This window comes from Sapajus apella, unplaced genomic scaffold (genome assembly GCF_009761245.1).
Source record: "Sapajus apella isolate SASKATOON/1434 unplaced genomic scaffold, GSC_monkey_1.0 scaffold190, whole genome shotgun sequence".
Classification (NCBI taxonomy): Eukaryota; Metazoa; Chordata; class Mammalia; order Primates; family Cebidae; genus Sapajus; species Sapajus apella.
This window is the reverse complement of record NW_022437130.1, coordinates 239,569-259,014: the sequence shown is the minus strand read 5'-3', so window position 1 is coordinate 259,014 and position 19,446 is coordinate 239,569. Positions and strand designations below refer to the sequence as shown.

Sequence of the window (19,446 nt, the reverse complement as noted above, 5' to 3'; positions counted from 1 at the left end):
ACACCACACAACCCACACCACACACTCCACACCACATACCCCACACCACACACCACACACTTCACACCACACACTGCATACCACACACCACACGCTCCACACCATACACCCCACACCACACACCCCACACCACACACCACACATTCCACATCACACACTCCACACCACACACTCCACGTCACACAGTGCATGCCACCCGCGCTACACGCTGCGTGTCACACTGCGTGCACATCCTACACGCAACACAGCTTTCACTACATACTGCACTGCATGCTCCACATTTCATCCTGCACATCACCCCTCACACTATATGCTGCGTGCTAGACACCACATACAACATGCCACACTGCACGCTGCACATTCATCTTCAGAGGATAAGAGGAGCAGCCTGAGGATGAAGGGTGTTCCCATGGAACAGGCTGATGAGCAGTCCAGCCATCCACTACCTACCCAGCAGCAGGTGGGCAGGGCCAGGCCCCTGCAGGGGTGCTGCTGTAAGGCATACATAGACTGATCAGAGCTGGACAGCAGTGATCATGGTGGTGAAGGAGATTAAGCTGGTTCCTGTGCCGGGGTGGTATTCAGCACACTGCCTAGACTGCAGTGAGCTGATGGTCCCCAGTGGGCTTGGGGCCTCTGCAGGGAGCACTGTGGGCACTGGAGGGCAATTCTGTGGGTATGGTACTGGTATTGCCACTTTCTCATGTCCCTGAGTTGATGGCATTTGTAATTGTGGTGTGTTCCTGACCCTAAAGGGTAGAATTAGGGAAATTCAAGTTGTACTGAGCAGCAGCAGCTTATGGCTCCAGTTGGGGAGAAGGAAGGAGCTGGGGTCAGCCTTGGACAAGGGACTGAGGAGCCGTGAGGCCTGAGTAGGCTTGTGTGGACTACCCCATGGCACCTTCAGGAAGGGCTGGCTGTCCTAACCTCCAGGGAGAAGGGCTCAGGCAAACCCAGTGGACGTCTCAGCAAAGTCCCATGAGTGGAGCCTGGCGCAGCAGAGAGAGCCCTAGCTGGTGAGTGGCAGTGTGTCTGACTGGCCCTTCAGGGTGCCAGGAGCAGGGCCCACCAGAGGGAGGAGGCTAGGAAAGTGCAGATGAGGGTTACCTCTCTAGCCACTGCTTGAGCTCAGAGCTGAGATTCAGACCCCAAGAGAAGCTGGAGGAAGGAGGCTGGCTGGGGCTGACATGTCCACCTTGGTGTCTGCCTTTGAGCCTCAGCTAGTGCTTCCTACCCATACTTGGCTTTCTGACTCGGTCTTCTTTTGTGTCTCTTTGCTCTTCTGACAGGTGGCAATCCTGCTATACCTGGCAGAAGTGATGGTTCGGCTGACTTGGCACCAGGCCCAGGATCCTGATAACCACTGCATCCCCTACCTCACGGGGCTGGGGGACCTGCTCGGGACTGGCCTCCTGGCACTCTGCTTCTTCGCCGACTGGCTACTGAGGAGCAAAGCAGAACTGGGTGGCATCTCAGAACTGGCTTCTGGACCTCCCTAACTGGGCCTCGCTAGTCCCATTTGCTCATTAGAATTTTATCCCACAACACGGGGGTACAGAATTCAGTTTCTCTCTTGCCAGGTCCTTGGGATGGTTGACCCCACCCTTGCAGTAGCCTTTTGTGAGTCTGCAAAGGTAGCTCACATATACCTCAGTTCTGGCCGTGGTACCTGAGCCCGTGATAGAGCCCTGAAATCAAGAGTGCGGCTTGAATGTGTGAATATGATGTGTGTACATGCTTGTGAGCATGCGAATGTACATGCGTTTGTGGAGAGGAGGGTCTTCTGGCCTGAGAAGCTAAAGAAGAGGCATGTCCAGTGTGCTTTGCGGGGTGTGTTTGCTCTTTTCCATGCCCATGCCACCCAGATTGGGATGGACCAGGAAGGAGCTCCTTTCTGTTCCCCAGCCTCAGGGTTTGAGCTGTGGCTTACTTGCTGTCTTTACCAGGTTCAAGCTCCGCAGGCCACTCTGCTGCTATGCCGAGAATGTGTACAGCCTCCCCAGGACGGGGCCCCGTACAACACTTCATCTGCTGTCAACATTTAATCTTGTCCTTGCTGTTTTATTATTTTCCTTTTTGTTTGTTAGCAAAAACTTCTGTTGATATTTCAATAATCAGAGAAGTGTAAAATAAAACTGATTATATTGTACTTGACCTTTTATGTCTTTAAAGACAGTTAATGCAGCCCTGAGGCTTGGGGTCTATAAATAACAAAAGCATCTGGCATTTCTCTTGTGCAGTGTTTCTCAGAGTGGTCTTCAGCCTAGAAACATCAATGTCACCAGAAATCTTGTTAGAAATGCAAATTACGATCCCTCACCCCCAGCCCTGACCAGCCAAATCAGCATCTCTTGGGAGTAGAGCCTGCTATATGGGTTCAACAAGCCCTCCAGGTTTCTCATGCACACCCACATTTGAGAACTACTCGAGAACATCATCTTTAAAAAAGGTATGATCACTTCCTGTCTCTTATTAACTCATCAGGACAACTGTAGCCATGCTTGGGCCTGAGGATTATTGTCTTCATATGGTAAAATAGGCATCTACTCATTTATTTAACAAATGTTGATACAGAACTCCTTGTATCAATGTTCCAGAAGGAAAGACGTGGTGCATTAACTGGAATAATTGGGCAGAATTTAAGGAAGGCACAGTTTATAGGTGCATGGGGCCCTAAGAAGGGGTGAGGCATCCTGGGGCCAGGTGCTATCAGGCATTCACCTGACCTGGAGAATAGTTGGGATTGTGGTTGCCTGAGATGCGTGGGGATCTCTAATAAAGAGACATGGCTGCTTCAGCTTGTGGCCTGGCAGAGAAAGCCAGGGAAATAAATATCCCAATCCCATTCTCTGTCTACCCTATTATCTCCTGCCCATCTCTCCCATTGGCCAAACCCAACCAGAAGTTCAATGACTGGGGGAGCCTCTTGATGACCCACAGATGTTTCAGCCTCCTGGGGCACAGAGCCAGGGGAGGCTGGGGATGGATCTGGAGAGGCAACTGGAGAATATTCAACATAACTATGTGCCAAACTGCAGGCTAGATACTGGGGACACACTTGTGGGCAAAGCACTCATCATCCCTGGTTAAAGTCCCTACTAGGAGAGATAGTTATGAACATCACATGAATATTCAAAGTCTAGCTCTGATAAGTCCTACAAAAGACAAGCATGTGGTGCTAGTGAAGCATGTAATGAGAGCTAAGATCTATCGAGCACTTTATATGTGTCTGGTTATGTCTAAGCATTTGATGGGTAAACTCTGATAGCCTCACAATAAGTGATGCAGTATGTACCACTCCCATTTGTAGATGACTGAAGCATTATGAGGCTTAACTTTCCCAAGGTCCTATGGCTAGTGAGTGGCAGATCGAGGATTTGAACATAGACACTCGGGCTCAGACCCAAGTTATGTGTGTACTAAAGGAAGTGTCACAAGATCCTTGGGGTGTTGCTTTGCCAGCCAGAAACCTCTATGGCCGGTAGCAACTTTGCCTGAGTTTTGCTCAGGCCTGCTGGGCTCAGTCTGTCCACTCAGCCTGGCAGGCTGCACTTGGCTCATGCTACCAGCTCATGCTCCCACACCTGCCAAGGTGAGCCAGGCACAGAGTAATGAGGGATATGTCAGTGAGTGAGCATGGGGTCCAGCCACTGCACACAGCCAGGCATTCCAGCTGTTGCGATGGGGCAGGCAGCTTCAGGCACTGGCACAGGCACCAGTTCCATGCAAGGCTGCAACTGGATCAGATGTACAAGAGCATCCTCTGCAGGTACCCACATCTAGAATGCGGTGGTACCCAGAAGCTTGGAGACACCAGGGGCTGTAGAGCCCCAAAGAGGGTGTCACAGCTCTGGCTCAGGGAGCTCCAAGGTCTGGGTTCCCAGACGGGCTACAGCTCTTCTCTCCTCATCGCCTGCAACATGGCAAGCGGGAGGCATGTTTCAGCCCTGTTTGTATCATAGCTCTTTCAGTCCCACCATTCAGCGGGTCCCGAGTTCTTGTCCTGCCTCCAGGAGGAATGAGGTATGTAGACAACTAGAGGATAAGCAAGAAAGAGGGAAGCCTCACTGAGTGACAGAACAGCTCTCAGGAGACCCTGAGTGGGTAGCTCCTTTCTGCAGGCAGGTTGTTCCAATGATTGCCCAGCTCTCAGTGGAGAGGAGACCTGGAATGGGTAGCTCTTTTCCACAGGCAAGTCATCCCAACAACTGTGGGTCTGGCTGAGTCCAGGGTTTTTAATGGGCACAGAAGAGAGGAATTGCATGCTGGTTGGTCCATGAGTGGCCGTGGGTTGGCGTGGAAAAAGTACCATAAGTTCTCACTCCAGGCTGCAAACTCTACCCTGAACTGGCAGCCCAGCCCACAGGCTTTAGGCCATCCCTAGATCGAAGTGGGGTTTTCAACAGGGCCCTGCCTCTTTTCACCCAGGAGCCTGTCTGCCTCCTGCCACCAACATGCTTTTCATGGTGCCCAGGCTGTTTGTGTCAAAGGGCACCTGCAGGCCTGCACCAAGCTTCCCCTAACCACCCCCAGCCTCCCTCCCAAAGGAGGGAACCCAAAGCCAGCACCCAAAGTCCAGGGAGGGCTGAGGCAGTGGTAGGGCTGACATGTTGGTGCCACCACAAGTGCATACAAACTAGGCCAGGTCATGACAGCATCCAGGCTTGGCTTCAACTTTGCTCCAAGATCATAGTGGGTGCCAAGAGCAGGGATGGGCCAGGGAGTGGGAGCAGGCACTTCTGAGCCTGCACGGGCAGGGGGGCTTCCAGGGCCTTGAGAGCAGAGGGATGCCTGGGTCCAGAGCCACAGCTGGGTGGCTGCAGCTGTGCCCAGGGGCATGGGGCTCCCACCCCATCAACAGTAGGACACAGGGCCCCCACCTGTTTCTGGCTCCTGCTGGCACCATGGAGTGTGCAACCCCAGCCATGTCTCCCCCACTGCAGCTGGCATATTCAACAACCACTGCTCCAGATGGGCTGCCTCTGCCATCAGTCCCCCCTCTGAAGAGGTACATCTGCCATTAGTATAGAGACAATAACTTAACTGCTTCATGCTGACAAGGGGCATTGTTTTGGGAAAAGTGGCACTCAGATATTCTCTCAAAGGCCTATCTAGTGTACCCAGTTAAAGGGAGCCATTGTCTGAGGCTCCCTTTGAATGACCATTTGGACTTTGATGACCTGTAGGTGAGAAGAGACAAACCAAGTTATTAGAAGACATAGATCAAAATGAAACAAGGGGGTAGGGACAGCTCAAAACTCCCAAGGCTGCCAACACTTCCAGATAATGGGTGGCTATAGTTATGCCTGCTAAGATTTGGGTGCATAGGGCTTGGCTCTGGTTAGCTCATTTTGTCTTACTTTCCCCAAAAAAGAAACCTCTGTGTTATGGGCACCCCATATACGCAGATGATGATTTGGCACTATTTGCAGTATAATTCCCCAGAATTCGAACATTGATCAAATATTTATGTTACCCATCCCTTTTGTATCTTCTGAGCTGCAGAGTTCAAGTTCAAAGTCATGAGAATTTGAACCATACATGATAGAGATTTTAATTAGAAAAAAGTAGTAGATCTGGATTAGTGTCAAGGTGAAAATGAAAGTAAAGTTGAAGCTCAGTTTCAAGGTCTAGGTCAAGTTAAAGGTTAAAATAAGTTCTAGGAAATTTCAAGCTTGAATTTCAGTCAGGAGCAATATGAAGGTTAAGGTCAAGTTCAAGGCCAAGGTCTAAAGTTTAAGTTCGGAATCAGAGTTGAATTTGATTTGCCTGTGAAGTGGCCTAAGTAGTTACATAAAAATCAAGGAGAAATTTAAGGAATCAGTCAACTTCCAGTTTGCACATAAGACTACATCTGGTAGATGATAGTAATGAAAGGATAGAAGAAAGTCTTAACAGGTCAATAAAAGATCAAAGTTAGTGCCAAAATCAAAGTCAAGATTATATTCAACTTTGTAATTAGTGCTGTATATGATCTGGTTATTGTTCAAGAACAGGATGAGTGTCAAGGTTAGTGTCAAAGGTAGAGAAACTTTGTGCTAGATATGGCCTAGAGGTAAGGTGGGAAACAGGATTTTGTTTGAGTTGAGATCAAGTCAAGGTCAATGTAAAATTTAAAGTCAGCATCAAAGGGAAGATCAACACCAATGTCAAGATAAAAATCAAAATTGAAATAAAAATCAAGACCAAATTCAAGTAAATGTGAAAGGAATGTCATCTAGATGGTGGAGAATGAGTGTGCAGAGAGTGTTTGTCAAGGGCACAAAATTTGGTGTCCCACAAGTTAAAGTTGGATGAGAGAACAAATGTGTAAAAAATGGTAATTCTGCTTTCATTTCTGCCAGGGTCCGCCCCACAGACCCCAGCTGCACAATGGATGAATAAATTTACTCAGACACAGTATACAGCAGAAAAGCGGGCTAGGGGTGTCTATGGCCACTCACCTGAAGAAATTAGCCGCCACTGGCCTCAACTCACTGGCCTTCCTAGCCTTTATTCAGCACGCATTAAACCACAGAGATTTGAGTCAACACCACTAGAGGGTGAAGATCAAAGGCCAGATTCCAAGGCCTAAAGCAAACACCATTTTTGAGTAATAAACTTTTGCCAACCCCCTAAGTAGGAGGCAGTCAAGCACACATGGGCAAAGGTTGGTCTTAGGACAACAAGCCATTTAAACTCCTTTGCATCCCCCTGTTAACTGCCCTATGCTTCAAGCCTCAAGATAAAAGAACTAGCAGCCTTCAGCCCATTCTTTCCTGAAGCTTTTACATAAACCTCTCAGCCTTCCAAAAAGGTTTGTGACTATATTCTATAATTTTACAATCTCTACTACCATCCTGAGTGGACTGCCCACAGTTCTTTAGGAAATTGTCATACTGATTTCCACAATGGCTGAACTAATTTACATTTCAACCAGCAGTGTATAAGCACTCCCTTTTCTCCAAAACCTCACCAGCATCTATTTTTTTGACTTTTTATAATAGCCATTCTGGGCTACACACAGTTGCTCACACCTGTAATCCAAGCTCTTTTGGAGGCTGAGGCAGATAAGTTGCTTGAGTCCAGGAGTTCAAGACTAGCCTGTGCAACATGGTAAAACCCTGTCACTACGAAAAGTAAAAAATCAGCTGCGTGTGGTGGTGCATGCCTGTAGTCCCAGCTACTAGGGAGGCTAAGGTGGGAGAATCACTTATACCCAGGAGGTAGAAGCTGCAGGGAGCCATGAGTGCACAACTGCACTCAAGCCTGGGTGACAGAGCAAGATCCTGTCTTAAAAATATATATAGCCATTGTGACTGGTGGGAGATGGTATCTCACTGTGGTTTTTATATGTATTTCTCTAATAATTAGTAATATGCATTTTTTCATATGCTTTTTAGCCACATGTATGTCTTCTGAAAAGTATCCGTTCATGTCATTTGCCCATTTGTTGAATCAAATTCCTTGTAGACTCCAGATATAAGACTTTTGTGAAATGTGTATTTTGCAATATTTTTTTTTCCATTCTGAAGCTTCTCTGTTTACTCTGTTGATAGTTTGTTTTGCTGTGCAGAAGCTCTTAAGTGTAATTAGGTCCCATTTGTCAATTGTTTTTGTTGCAGTTGCTTTTTGCATCTTTGTCATAAAACCTTTGCCAGGTTCTATACCCAGAATTATATGTCCTAGTTTATTTTCCAGTGTTTTATAGTTTTAAGTTCTACAGTTAAGTCTTCACCCATCTTGAATTGATTTTTGTATATGGTGTAAGGAAAGGGTCCAGTTTCAATCTTCTGCATATGACTAGCAAGTTATCCCAGCGCCATTTATTAAATAGGGAATCCTTTCCCCATTGTTTCTTCTTGTCAATGTTGTCAGAGATCAGTTGACAGATCCTGTCACCATGATGTTAGCTGCTTGTTTTACAGATTTGTTTATGTGGTTGTTCTACACTGCCATTGGTCTATGTACTTCATTGTGGTTTTGTAGTGGCTGGTAATGGTCATTCCTTTCTATATTTAGTACTTCCTTCAGGAGTTCTTAAAAGGCAGGTCTGGTGGTAACAAATTCTCTCAGGATTTGTTTGCCTGAAAAGGATTTTATTTCTCATTTACTTATGCAGATTAGTTTGGCTGGATATGAAACTCTGGGTTGAAATTTCTTTTCTTTAAGAATGTTGAATATTGGCCCCCAGTCTCTTCTGGTTTGTAGAGTTTCTGCTGAGAGGTTCCACTGTTAGTTTGATGAGCTTCTCTTTGTAGGTGACCTGACCTTTCTCTATAGCTACCTTTAACATTTTTTCTTTTATATCAACCTCAGAGAATGTGATGATTATGTGTCTGGAATGATCATCTTGTGGATTATCTTCCTGGGGTTCTCTGCATTTCCTGAGTTTGAATGTTGGCCTCTCTAGCTGGGTTGGGGAAATTCTCATGGATGATATTCTGATATAATCAGTTATAATATAATTATATTATATTACAATCAGTTTTCCAAGTCGATTCCATTCTCTCCTCTTTCAGAGACACCGGTAAGTCGTAGATTTGGTCTCTTTACATAATCCCATATTTCTCAGAGGTTTTTTCATTCCTTTCTCTTCTTTTTACTGTGTTCTTGTCTGACTGTCTTCTTTCAGAAAGACAGTCTTCAAGCTCTGAGATTCTTTTCTCTGCTTGTATTATTCTGCTGTTAACACTTGTGATTGCTTTATGAAATTCTTTCAGTGCGTTTTTTCAACTCTATTAGGTCAGTTACATTCTTTTCTACACTGGCACTTTTGTGTGTCAGTTCCTGCATTGTCTTATCATGATTTTTAGCTTCCTTGGACTGGATATCAGTGTACTCCTATAGCCCAATTATCTTAGTTCCTAACCATATTCTGAATTCCATTTCTGTCATTTCAGCCATCTCAGCTTGGTTCGGATCCTTGCTGGAGTGGTGGTGCTGTCTTTGGAGAAAGGAAGACACTCTGGCTTTTTGAATTGTCAGGGCTCTTGCACTGATTCTTTCTCATCTTTGTGGGCTTATCTACCTTCAATCTTTGAGGTTGCTGACCTTTGGATTTTTTTCCTTTTATCCTATTTCATGACTCTGAGGGTTTATTTGTGGTATAAGGTGGATTCAGCCAACTAGCTTTATTTCTGGAAGGTTTTAGTGGGCTAGTGTTCATCTCCCAACTCCTGAATTGCATGCTCTAACTCTGAGGACTTGTATTGGGCCCTTTGTTCTCTGGCTCCTCAAGGTTAGGAATCCATTGCTCTGGCAGGGTGAGGAGGTGGGGGGGTGCCAAGGTGCTTCAAAACTGCTGATTACTACACTGAGATGGGTGGCGTCAGCCAAAGCTTTTGGTGTGGTGACAGTGGGATCCATCCAAGTGGTGGCAGCTCTGGCAGAGTACTAGCTGGTGCCAGGGTGCCAGACTTCCTGCGGGCATTCACCAAAGTGGCAGAGGCAACCAGCTGGCATGGGCAAGGGGCCCCTGCTAGTGATTGTGTGCATGGTCATGCTGGAGTTGGTGTTGGCTCAAGGGCAGGGTGGTGGTACATGCAGGTCTAGGTGTCTTCTCTGTGTCCTGCAAGCAAGAGTGGTTGCTCAGCATGAGGGAGAATCTACTGTTCTCTGTGCAGTGTTAGCACAAGGGCAGGGTGCTGGTGGAGACAGGGTTGGTTGGCTCTGTGCCTGCCAAAGCTCCATCTGCTATGGTGGTTGGTGGGGGAAGGGGGACAGACTGTACTCCTATGCGCTGGTTGGGCAAGGAAAGCAAAGCCACCCACATAGACACATGCCAGCAAAACTATGTAGGGAGTTGCTGTGGGCCTGGGGAAGCCTGCAGTATGGAGAGGGAAAGGATGGAATGCTGTGTGGCTGTTGGGGCCACACTGCTGGAGCTCTCCACCAGTCAAGCACGGTCCACCAGTGCAGAAGCTAAGGTGCAGGTCCCCAGGGCACCTGAGACTGCCCTGCAAGCAGGTTGTGGCGAGGGTGGGGTCCTAGAAGAAGCCAGTAAACCAAGGTATGCTCAGGTTGGACTGGTCCCATCTGATGGGCAAGACCACCCTGCAGAGTTCAGATCTGACAGTTCCCCTAGGGCTAACATCTCCTATGGGAGCAAGTTGAGCCTAGGGAGGTATACATCCCTGGCCATGCTCTGCTACGGAGGCTCCTGCACCAAAGCTTCTGGGCTCCACAGACTTGCTGCCCCTATCGGTTCTCTAAGAAGCTCTCCCTGACAATTTGGGTGTCCATAGTGGCCGAGGAGTCTCCTCCTGCCAGCATTCCAGAGGCCTGTGGCAAGAGTAGGTTGTTCCTTGCCCATTCAACTCACCCATTGCCCTGGACCATTAGGGTCCAGGAATGAATCCCGGTATATGGTAGCCCTGTACACGGTTCCACTTTCTCCTTCTTCGGCCCAGTTCTGTGTCTTTTCTCCATCCACTTTCAGTGCCTTCCTTCGGAAGAGCTGTTAGGAACATGCCAGTTGTCTCGGTCCCTTCAGTGGGAGTTGTTCCACCTGGCTGCGTCTAGTTAGCCATCTTGCTCTCCCGCCATTTGTTACAATAAGCCTACACTGACCCATCATTATCACTCAAAGTTTATAGTTTACAGTAGCTTTCACTCCTGATGTTTTATGTTCTATGGAGTTTGACAAATGCATAATGATGTATCCATTATTATAGTATCATGCAGAATAGTTTCACTGTCCTAAAAATCCTTTGTGCTCTGCCTATTTCTCTCTTTCTCTCTCTACCATCCCTGGCAACCAATAATTTATTACAGTGTTCACAGTTTTACCATTTCATATATTAGAAGTATATAGTATATAGCCTTTAAAGACTGGCTTCTTTCACTTAGTAATATGTTTTTAGGGTTCCCTCGTGTCTTTGTATGGCTTGATTGCTCATTTTTGTAATGCTGAATAATCTTCCATTGCCTGAATTCCCATCGTATGTTTCTTCATTCACCTACTAAAGGACATCTTGTTTGCTCAAAATTTGAGAAAATTGTAAGTAAATCTGCCATGAACATGAATATGCAGGTTTTTTAAAAATAGAAGTAAGTTTTCAATTCATTTTAGTAAATACCAAGGAGTGTAACTTCTAGGTCATATAATTTTGTGGACTGAATGTTTTGTTCTCCCAAAATTTATACCTTGAAATCCTACCTTTCAATGTGATGGTATTAGGAGTCATGGTCTTTAGGAGGTAATTAGATCATGAGAATGGAGACTTCATGAATGGTATTAATGCTTTTATAAGAGAAGACAGGAGAACTTGCTCTAGGTCTCTGCTCTCTGCACCATGTGAGGATACAATAATACGGCTAAGAGCAAACCCGTCAATAAAGTAGCTGTAGTTTTGATTTCTACATAGACAGTCTTATAATGTGTTAAAACAGTTTTATTTTTTCCTTCCCAATCTCTATACCTTTAATCATTTTTTTGTCTTATTGCACTAGCTAGAGCTTCCAATATCATGTGGAAAACAGGTTGACATGAGATACTGTTGTTCCTGATCTTAGCAGAAAAGCTTCTAGTTTCTCAATATTAGGTATGGTGGTAGCTGCAATTTAAAAAATAGGTGGTCTTTATCAAGTAAGTTCCCTTTTATTCCTAGTTTGCTGAGTGCTTTTATTATGAATGTGTGTTAGTTTTGTTAAGTGCAGTTCTGGATCTACTGATATAATCATGTGATTTTTCTTCTTTAGCTTGTTGAAGTGATGGGTTACATTAAATGAGTTTTGAATGTTAAATCAGCCTTGAATATTTGCATAATTTGCATACCTTGGTCATTGTGTATAACAATTTTTTTTACATTGTTGAATTGTATTTGCTAATATTTCATAGAAAATTTGCATTTATGTTATTAGGGGCTAAACTGAGTTCCCTCTCCCAAACTTGTATGTTGGAGTTGTAATCCCAAGTACCTCAAAGTGTGACTGTATTTGAAGATGAAAACTTTAAAGAGGAAATTAAGTTAAAATGAGATTATTAGGATTTGCCTTAATCCAATATGACTCATGTCCTCATAAGAAGAGATTAGGACAAAGCCCGAAGACCATGTGAAGATGCAGGAAGAACATGGTCATCCTCAAGCCAAGGAGATGTAGAGAGGTCATGGAAGAAACTGGCCTTGCCATCACCTTAATCTCAGAACTGCTAGCCTCCAGATCTGCGAGAAAATAAATTTCTGTTGTTCAAACCATCTAGTCTATGGTTTTTTGTTATGGTAGCTCTAGCAAAGCAAGACATATATTCATGAGAGGTATGGTTTTATCGTTTTTTCCCCTTCAATATTTTTGTCTGGTTTTGGTAATAGAGTAATTCTGGCCTCATAGAGTGAGTTGTTTCCTCTGCTTCTGTCTTCTGAAATATATTTTAGAGAATTGATATAATTTCTTCCTTAAATGATTGGTAGAATTTATGAATGGATCCATTTGGGCCTGGTGCCTTCTGTTTGAAAGGTTATTAGTTATTGACTCATCCCATGTAATAGTTATAGGCCTACTGAGATGTTCTATTGTTGTGTGAGTTTTGGCAGTTTGTATCTTTCAAGAAATTGGTGAATTTCCTCTAGGTCATCAAATTTGTATTAGTTTGTTTATAGTATTCCTTTGTTATCCCTTTAATGCCCATGGGATTTGCGGTGATGTCCCCTCTTTCATTTCTGATATTATAAATTGTCTCTTTTCTGTTTCTAGTCTGACTAGAGGACTATTGATCTTTCCAAAGAAACATCTTTTGTTTCATTGATTTACTCTATTGACTTTACTTTTTAAAAATTTCATTGGTTTCTTCTATAATTTTTATTATTTTTGTCTTAGTCATCTTGGTTGCTATCAGGTTGGTGTAAAAATGCTATTACTTTTGCACCAACTTAATATAATGAAATACTACAAACTGGGTGTCTTAAACAACAAGCATTGATTTCTCACAGTCCTGGAGGATGGAAGTCTGAGATTAGGGTGCTAGCATGATTGGGTTCTAGCAAGGGCCCTCTTCTTGGTTTATGTACAGCTGTCTTCTTGCTGTGCTCTCACATGGTAGAAAGAAAGCTAGTTCTCTGGCCTCTTCTTGCAAGGGCACTAATCTCATTCATGAGGGCTCCATCCTTATGCTGATTACCTTCCAAAGCTTCCACTACCAACTATCATCACATTGGGTACTTTGGAGAAACAGAAACATGCCGTCCATAACAATTTTCTTTTCCTTACTTTGGATTTAATTTACTTTTTTTCTTTTTTAAAATTATCTGTTATGATTTATAAAACAAGCAAAATTCAGCAATTTTCAATGGAAAAGGCCATAGTATTTGAAAACCAGGAATATTTTGATGCTGATTTTTATCAAAGCGGTACTCCAAACCATTAAGTTAGCACAAACTCCAAATTCACAATTACCTACATCACTCAATTTAATAATCCAATAAATGACCCAAAAAAGACAAATCAGGAAAATAGCGTCATATAGCACAGTGGCTTTGTTTGGCTCCCTCTGGATAAACTCTTCAGTTTGGCTATAGTTTTACCTAGTAATCCAGTCGTAGAATCAAATTGTGAATCCATTTCAGCTAATAATTTATTTTGAGTTTTAACTTTATGGCCTATTTGTATGGAAAGAGATTTTATAGTAGCTGCTTTGCTTCACAGACTTTCAGTGAGTCTCTCATTTTCTTCTTCCCAGGCTCTCTGTCTACTATTAGCAATAGCCGTAGTTCCCATTGTTGCCAGGAAGTACTCCTTCACCCAGGCCTGCAGGCCTTATTCTGCCAGGGGAAAGAGGGAAAAGGCAGGCATGGGGGCAGGATGGAAGATCAGTAGGAAAGAACTAGGAGTGACCCAGTCTGCATCTTCAGTACCAGGGTCCCGTGGAACACCAACTTCTTCCCCCAAGCGCCACGATATAAGTGGAATCTAAACCTTACTCTTCTTTTTCTAAGGTCAAACCTTGGATTATCATTTTTATATTGTTCTTTGTTTGTAATACATGCACTGAATGCTATAATTTTTTCTCAAAATAATGGTTTTGTTGCATCTCACATATTTTGGTGTTTTATTTTCATTTCACTTAGTTCAACATATTTTTTTAATTGCATTTTGGGTTCTGGGGTAAATGTGAAGAACATGCAAGATTGTTGCATAGGTACACACATGGCAGTGTGATTTGCTGCCTTCCTCCCCTTCACCTATATCCAGCATTTCTCCCCAACTCTCCACCCCCCACTGTCCCTCCCCTATTTCCACCTGACAGACCCCAGTGTGTAGTGCTCCCCTCCCTGTGTCCATGTGTTCTCATTGTTCAACACTCGCCGATGAGTGAGAACGTGCAGTGTTTGATTTTCTGCTCTTGTGTCAGTTTGCTGAGAATGATGGTTTCCAGGTTCATCCATGTCCCTACAAAGGACATGAACTCATCATTTTTTATGGCTGCATAGTATTCCATGGTGTATATGTTCCACATTTTCCCTGTCCAGTCTATCATCGATGGGCATTTGGGTTGGTTCCAGGTCTTTGCTATTGTAAACAGTGCTGCAGTGAACACTCGTGTGCATGTGTCCGTATAGTAGAACGATTTATAATCCTTTGGATATATACCCAGTAATGGGATTGCTGGGTCAAATGGGATTTCTATTTCTGGGTCCTTGAGGAATTGCCACACTGTATTCCACAATGGTTGAACTAATTTACACTGCCACCAACAGTGTAAAAGTGTTTCTATTTCTCCGCATCCTTTCCAGCATCTGTTGTCTCCAGATTTTTTAATGATTGCCATTCTAACTGGTGTGAGATGGTATCTCAATGTAGTTTTGATTTGCATTTCTCTAATGACCAGTGATGATGAGCATTTTTTCATTTGTTTGTTGGCCTCATGTATGTCTTCTTTTGAAAAGTGTCTGTTCATGTCCTTCACCCACTTGAATGGGTTAGTTTGTTTTTTTCTTGTAAATCTGTTTTAATTCTTTGTAGATTCTGGTTATCAGCCCTTTGTCAGATGGGTGGATTGCAAAAATTTTTTCCCATTCTGCTGGTTGCCGATTCACTCTAATGACTGTTTCTTTTGCTGTGCAGAAGCTGTGGAGTTTGATTAGGTCCCATTTGTCTATTTTGGCTTTTGTTGCCAATGCTTTTGGTGTTTTGGTCATGAAGTCCTTGCCTATGCCTGTGTCCTGAATGGTTTTGCCTAGATTTTCTTCCAGGGTTTTTATGGTGTTAGGCCTTATGTTTAAGTCTTTAATCCATCTGGAGTTAATTTTAGTGTAAGGTGTCAGGAACGGGTCCAGTTTCTGCTTTCTGCACATGGCTAGCCAGTTTTCCCAACACCATTTATTAAACAGGGAATCCTTTCCCCATTGCTTGTTTTTGTCTGGTTTGTCAAAGATCAGATGGTTGCAAATGTGTGGTGTTGCCTCTGAGGCCTCTGTTCTGTTCCATTGGTCTATATCTCTGTTTTGGTACCAGTACCATGCTGTTTTGATTACCATAGCCTTGTAGTGTAGTTTGAAGTCCAGTAGTGTGATGCCTCCCCCTTTGTTCTTTTTGCTTAGAATTGACTTGGCTATGCGGGCTCTCTTTTGGCTCCATATGAAGTTTAAGGTGGTTTTTTCCAGTTCTGTGAAGAAGGTCATTGGTAGCTTGATGGGGATAGCATTGAATCTGTAAATTACTTTGGGCAGTATGGCCATTTTCATGATATTGATTCTTCTAACCATGAGCATGGAATGTTTCTCCATCTGTTTGTGTCCTCTCTTATTTCGTTGAGCAGTGGTTTGTAGTTCTCCTTGAAGAGGTCCTTTACGTTCCTTGTTAGTTGTATTCCTAGGTATTTTATTCTCTTTGTAGCAATTGTGAATGGCAGTTCGTTCTTGATTTGGCTCTCTTTAAGTCTGTTATTCGTGTATAGGAATGCTTGTGATTTCTGCACATTGATTTTGTATCCTGAGACTTTGCTGAAGTTGCTTATCAGTTTCAGGAAATTTTGGGCTGAGACGATGGGGTCTTCTAAATATACAATCATGTTTTCTGCAAATAGAGACAATTTGACTTCCTCCTTTCCTATTTGAATACCCTTTATTTCTTTTTCTTGCCTTATTGCTCTGGCTGGAACTTCCAATACTATATTGAATAGGAGTGGTGAGAGAGGGCATCCTTGTCTAGTGCCAGATTTCAAAGGGAATGCCTCCAGTTTTTGCCCATTCAGTATGATATTGGCTGTTGGCTTGTCATAAATAGCTTTTATTATTTTGAGATACGTTGCATCAATACCTAGTTTATTGAGGGTTTTTAGCATAAAGGGCAGTTGAATTTGTCAAAGGCTTTCCATACATCAGTTGAGATAATCATGTGGTTTTTGTTTTTGGTTCTGTTTATGTGGTGAATTAAGTTTATAGACTTGCGTATGTTGAACCAGCCTTGCATCCCCTGGATGAAGCCTGCTTGATCATGGTGGATAAGCTTTTTGATGTGCTGTTGCAATCGGTTTGTCAGTATTTTATTGAAGATTGTTTTATCTATGTTAATCATGGATATTGGCCTGAAGTTTTCTTTTCTTGCTGAGTCTCTGCCAGGTTTTGGTATCAGGATGTTGATCTCATAAAATGATTTGGGAAGGATTCCCTCTTTTTGGATTATTTGGAATAGTTTCAGAAGGAATGGTACCAGCTCCTCTTTGTATGTCTGGTAGAATTTCGCTGTGAACCCATCTGGACCTGGGCTTTTTTTGGGTGGTAAGCTCTTAATAGCTGCCTCAACTTCAGACCTTGTTATTGGTCTATTCAGGGTTTCGGCTTCTTCCTGGTTTAGGCTTGGGAGGATGCAGGTGTCCAGGAATTTATCCATTTCTTCCAGGTTTACTAGTTTATGGGCATAGAGTTGTTTGTGAAAATCTCTGATACTGGTTTGTATTTCTGTGGAATCTGTGGTGATGTCCCCTTTATTGTTTTCTATTGAATCTATTTGATTATTCTCTCTTTTATTAATCTGGCTAGTGGTCTGTCTATTTTGTTGATCTTTTTGAAAAACCAGCTCCTGGATTTATTGATATTTTGAAGGATTTTTTATGTCTCTATCTCCTTCAGTTCTGCTCTCATCTTAGTTATTTCTTGTCTTCTGCTAGGTTTTGAGGTTTTTTTGATCTTGCTCCTCTAGCTTTTTCAATTTTGATGATAAGATGTTGATTTTAGATCTTTTCTTGCTTCTCATGTGGGCATTTATTGCAATATATTTTCCTCTAGACACTGCTTTAAATGTGTCCTAGAGATTCTGGTACATTGTGTCTTCATTCTCGTTGGTTTTGAAGAACATCTTTATTTCTGCCTTCATTTCATTGTTTATCCAGTCAACATTCAAGAGCCAATTGTTCAGTTTCCATGAAGCTGTGCGGCTCTGAGTTAGTTTCTGCATTCTGAGTTCTAACTTGATTGCACTGTGGTCTGAGAGACTGTTTGCTATGATTTCCGTTCTTTTGCATTTGCTGAGGAGTGATTTATTTCCTACTATGTGGTCAGTTTTAGAGTAGGTGTGATGTGGTGCTGAGAAGAATATATATTCTGTGGATATGGGTGGAGAGTTCTGTAAATGTCTATTAGATTTGCTTGGTCCAGGCTTGAGTTCAAGTCCTGGATATCCTTGTTAGTTTTCTGTCTCGTTGATCTGTCTAATAGTGACAATGGGGTGTTAAAGTCTCCCACTATTATTGTGTGGGAGTCTAAGTCTCTTTGTAAGTCATTAAGAACTTGCTTTATGTATCTTGGTGCTCCTGTATTGGGTGTGTATATATTTAGGATCGTTAGCTCTTGTTGCATTGATCCTTTAACCATTATGTAATGTCCTTCTTTGTCTCTTTTGGGCTTTGTTGGTTTCAAATCTATTTTATCAGAGACGAGAATTGCAACTCCTGCTTTGTGCTGTAGTTCTGAACGGCATTGGGATGCCCATCTTCTGTCCCTACCCCTAAGCTCCTGAATGTTATTTATATTTCCCTATTTTAAGCTAGTGCAGATTTATGAGACTTTAAACACCATTGTTGGAGTTACTGTAGGTTTAAAGGCATTAAGCAGGTCCAGCAGCACCTGGAGGTGTATAAGTTGTTTAAAAGGTTTATCAGTATTTCTATGTTAAAATTCACTTCTCGAGGATTCTCATATCCTGGATCTGAATCTATTTTGGCAGAGGAGTAAATTTTTAGGATGTTTCATAAATGGAGAAAAAACCCATCCCTCTATTGCTTCTTGCTTTGTTTTTCGAGCTGTGCCTCTGTCCCCTCACCTCTCTGTCTTGCATGTCTAGGTAGTTCCGACTCTGGGGTTTCCCTTCTCTCTGTACTGTCCTCTCTCAAGCAGTTGATCTCTTGGTGTTCCTCTGTGTTCACAAACTTAGCCTCTGACCCATGAGCCTAACAGCAGCCAGAGGGAACCTGAAGCTTTCTTGCCTGCCCTTGGCTCCTTTCAGTCTAGGGAGTGGTGCGGTGGGTCGGAATGCCTCATGACACAGGGTGACAAATCTCTGTGTTTACACCAGAGGGAGCCATGACTCCGTGGCTGAGAGGGGCTGGCTAGAGTCTGGAGTTTCCAAATGTCTATTCAAGGCAAAACACACACAATTCCTGGGCAGTTAAATTTAGGAGACTCTGTATTGAACGACCTTGAAAATAGGTTCAGGGCACAATATGGGCACACACACTTTGTCATATTCTACAGACACTGGTGAGAGCCAACATTCTTCTCATTGCCAATAATTATGCTCACCAGCCTCCACGTCTTGCCTCTCACGTTTCTTCCATATCCCAGCCCTGCCCACCCTGTAAAATCAGGGTGGATATAGGGAATGTGAACACATTTTAATATCAGCCTGAACCAGACATCACTGGGAAGGAAATTGGAGAAATCATTCCGAAGTCAAGTAAAAATAACTTTTGTGAATACATTCTCCATGGTTACATTTATATGACACCCTAGAAAAGAAAGATCTAATCTGTAGTGACAGAAAGCAGACTGGTGGTTGTTAGGGGCCAAGGTAGGGGCAGATTGGCAGAGATGGCACAAGAAAACTTTTTGTGATGTTGCAAGTATGCTATGCTTTTATTGTTGTGATGGTCGCACAGGTATATAAAGTTGTAAACACTCACGAAAATGTACAATGAAAATGGGTGTGAACTATACCTTGGTTTTTAAATGTCTCTGTTGTACATCCATGCCACCTTTTACCTCCATTAACACAGACGATAGGGAGCTGTTTGTGAATCTTAGAACACTCCCCAGTCCAGGGGTGGTTGTTCAACCAGCCTATGCTGTGTATCCATAGAGGGCACAGATAAAGCAGCAGATAAAACACCTAATTAGTTATAATTGACCCTGGACTTTTTCTGAGCATTTGCATTCCTGAGTACAACCTGACTGACAGGAGCAGGGAGAGTAGGCAGCCAAAAAATGTGGCAGGGGAGGCCAGATTAAACAATTACAAGGAAGGAACAACAAA

General features: G+C 43.4%; 1 protein-coding gene and 1 pseudogene across 5 annotated transcripts in view; one reads left to right on the top strand and one right to left on the bottom strand.

Annotated features, from left to right (window-relative positions):
- Positions 1-2,154, top strand: part of SLC41A3 (solute carrier family 41 member 3) — a 61,891-nt gene extending 59,737 nt beyond the window's left edge. For all 5 annotated transcript variants that reach the window (XM_032269250.1, XM_032269249.1, XM_032269251.1 and 2 more), the window contains one exon: positions 1,290-2,154. In XM_032269250.1, the coding sequence (XP_032125141.1) occupies positions 1,290-1,499 (210 nt within the window). In that variant the 3' untranslated portion in view covers positions 1,500-2,154. The remainder of the gene's footprint in view (positions 1-1,289) is intronic.
- An 11,110-nt stretch (positions 2,155-13,264) lies between these two features.
- On the bottom strand, positions 13,265-13,823 carry LOC116543587 (annotated as a pseudogene).
- Positions 13,824-19,446: the final 5,623 nt, after the last annotated feature.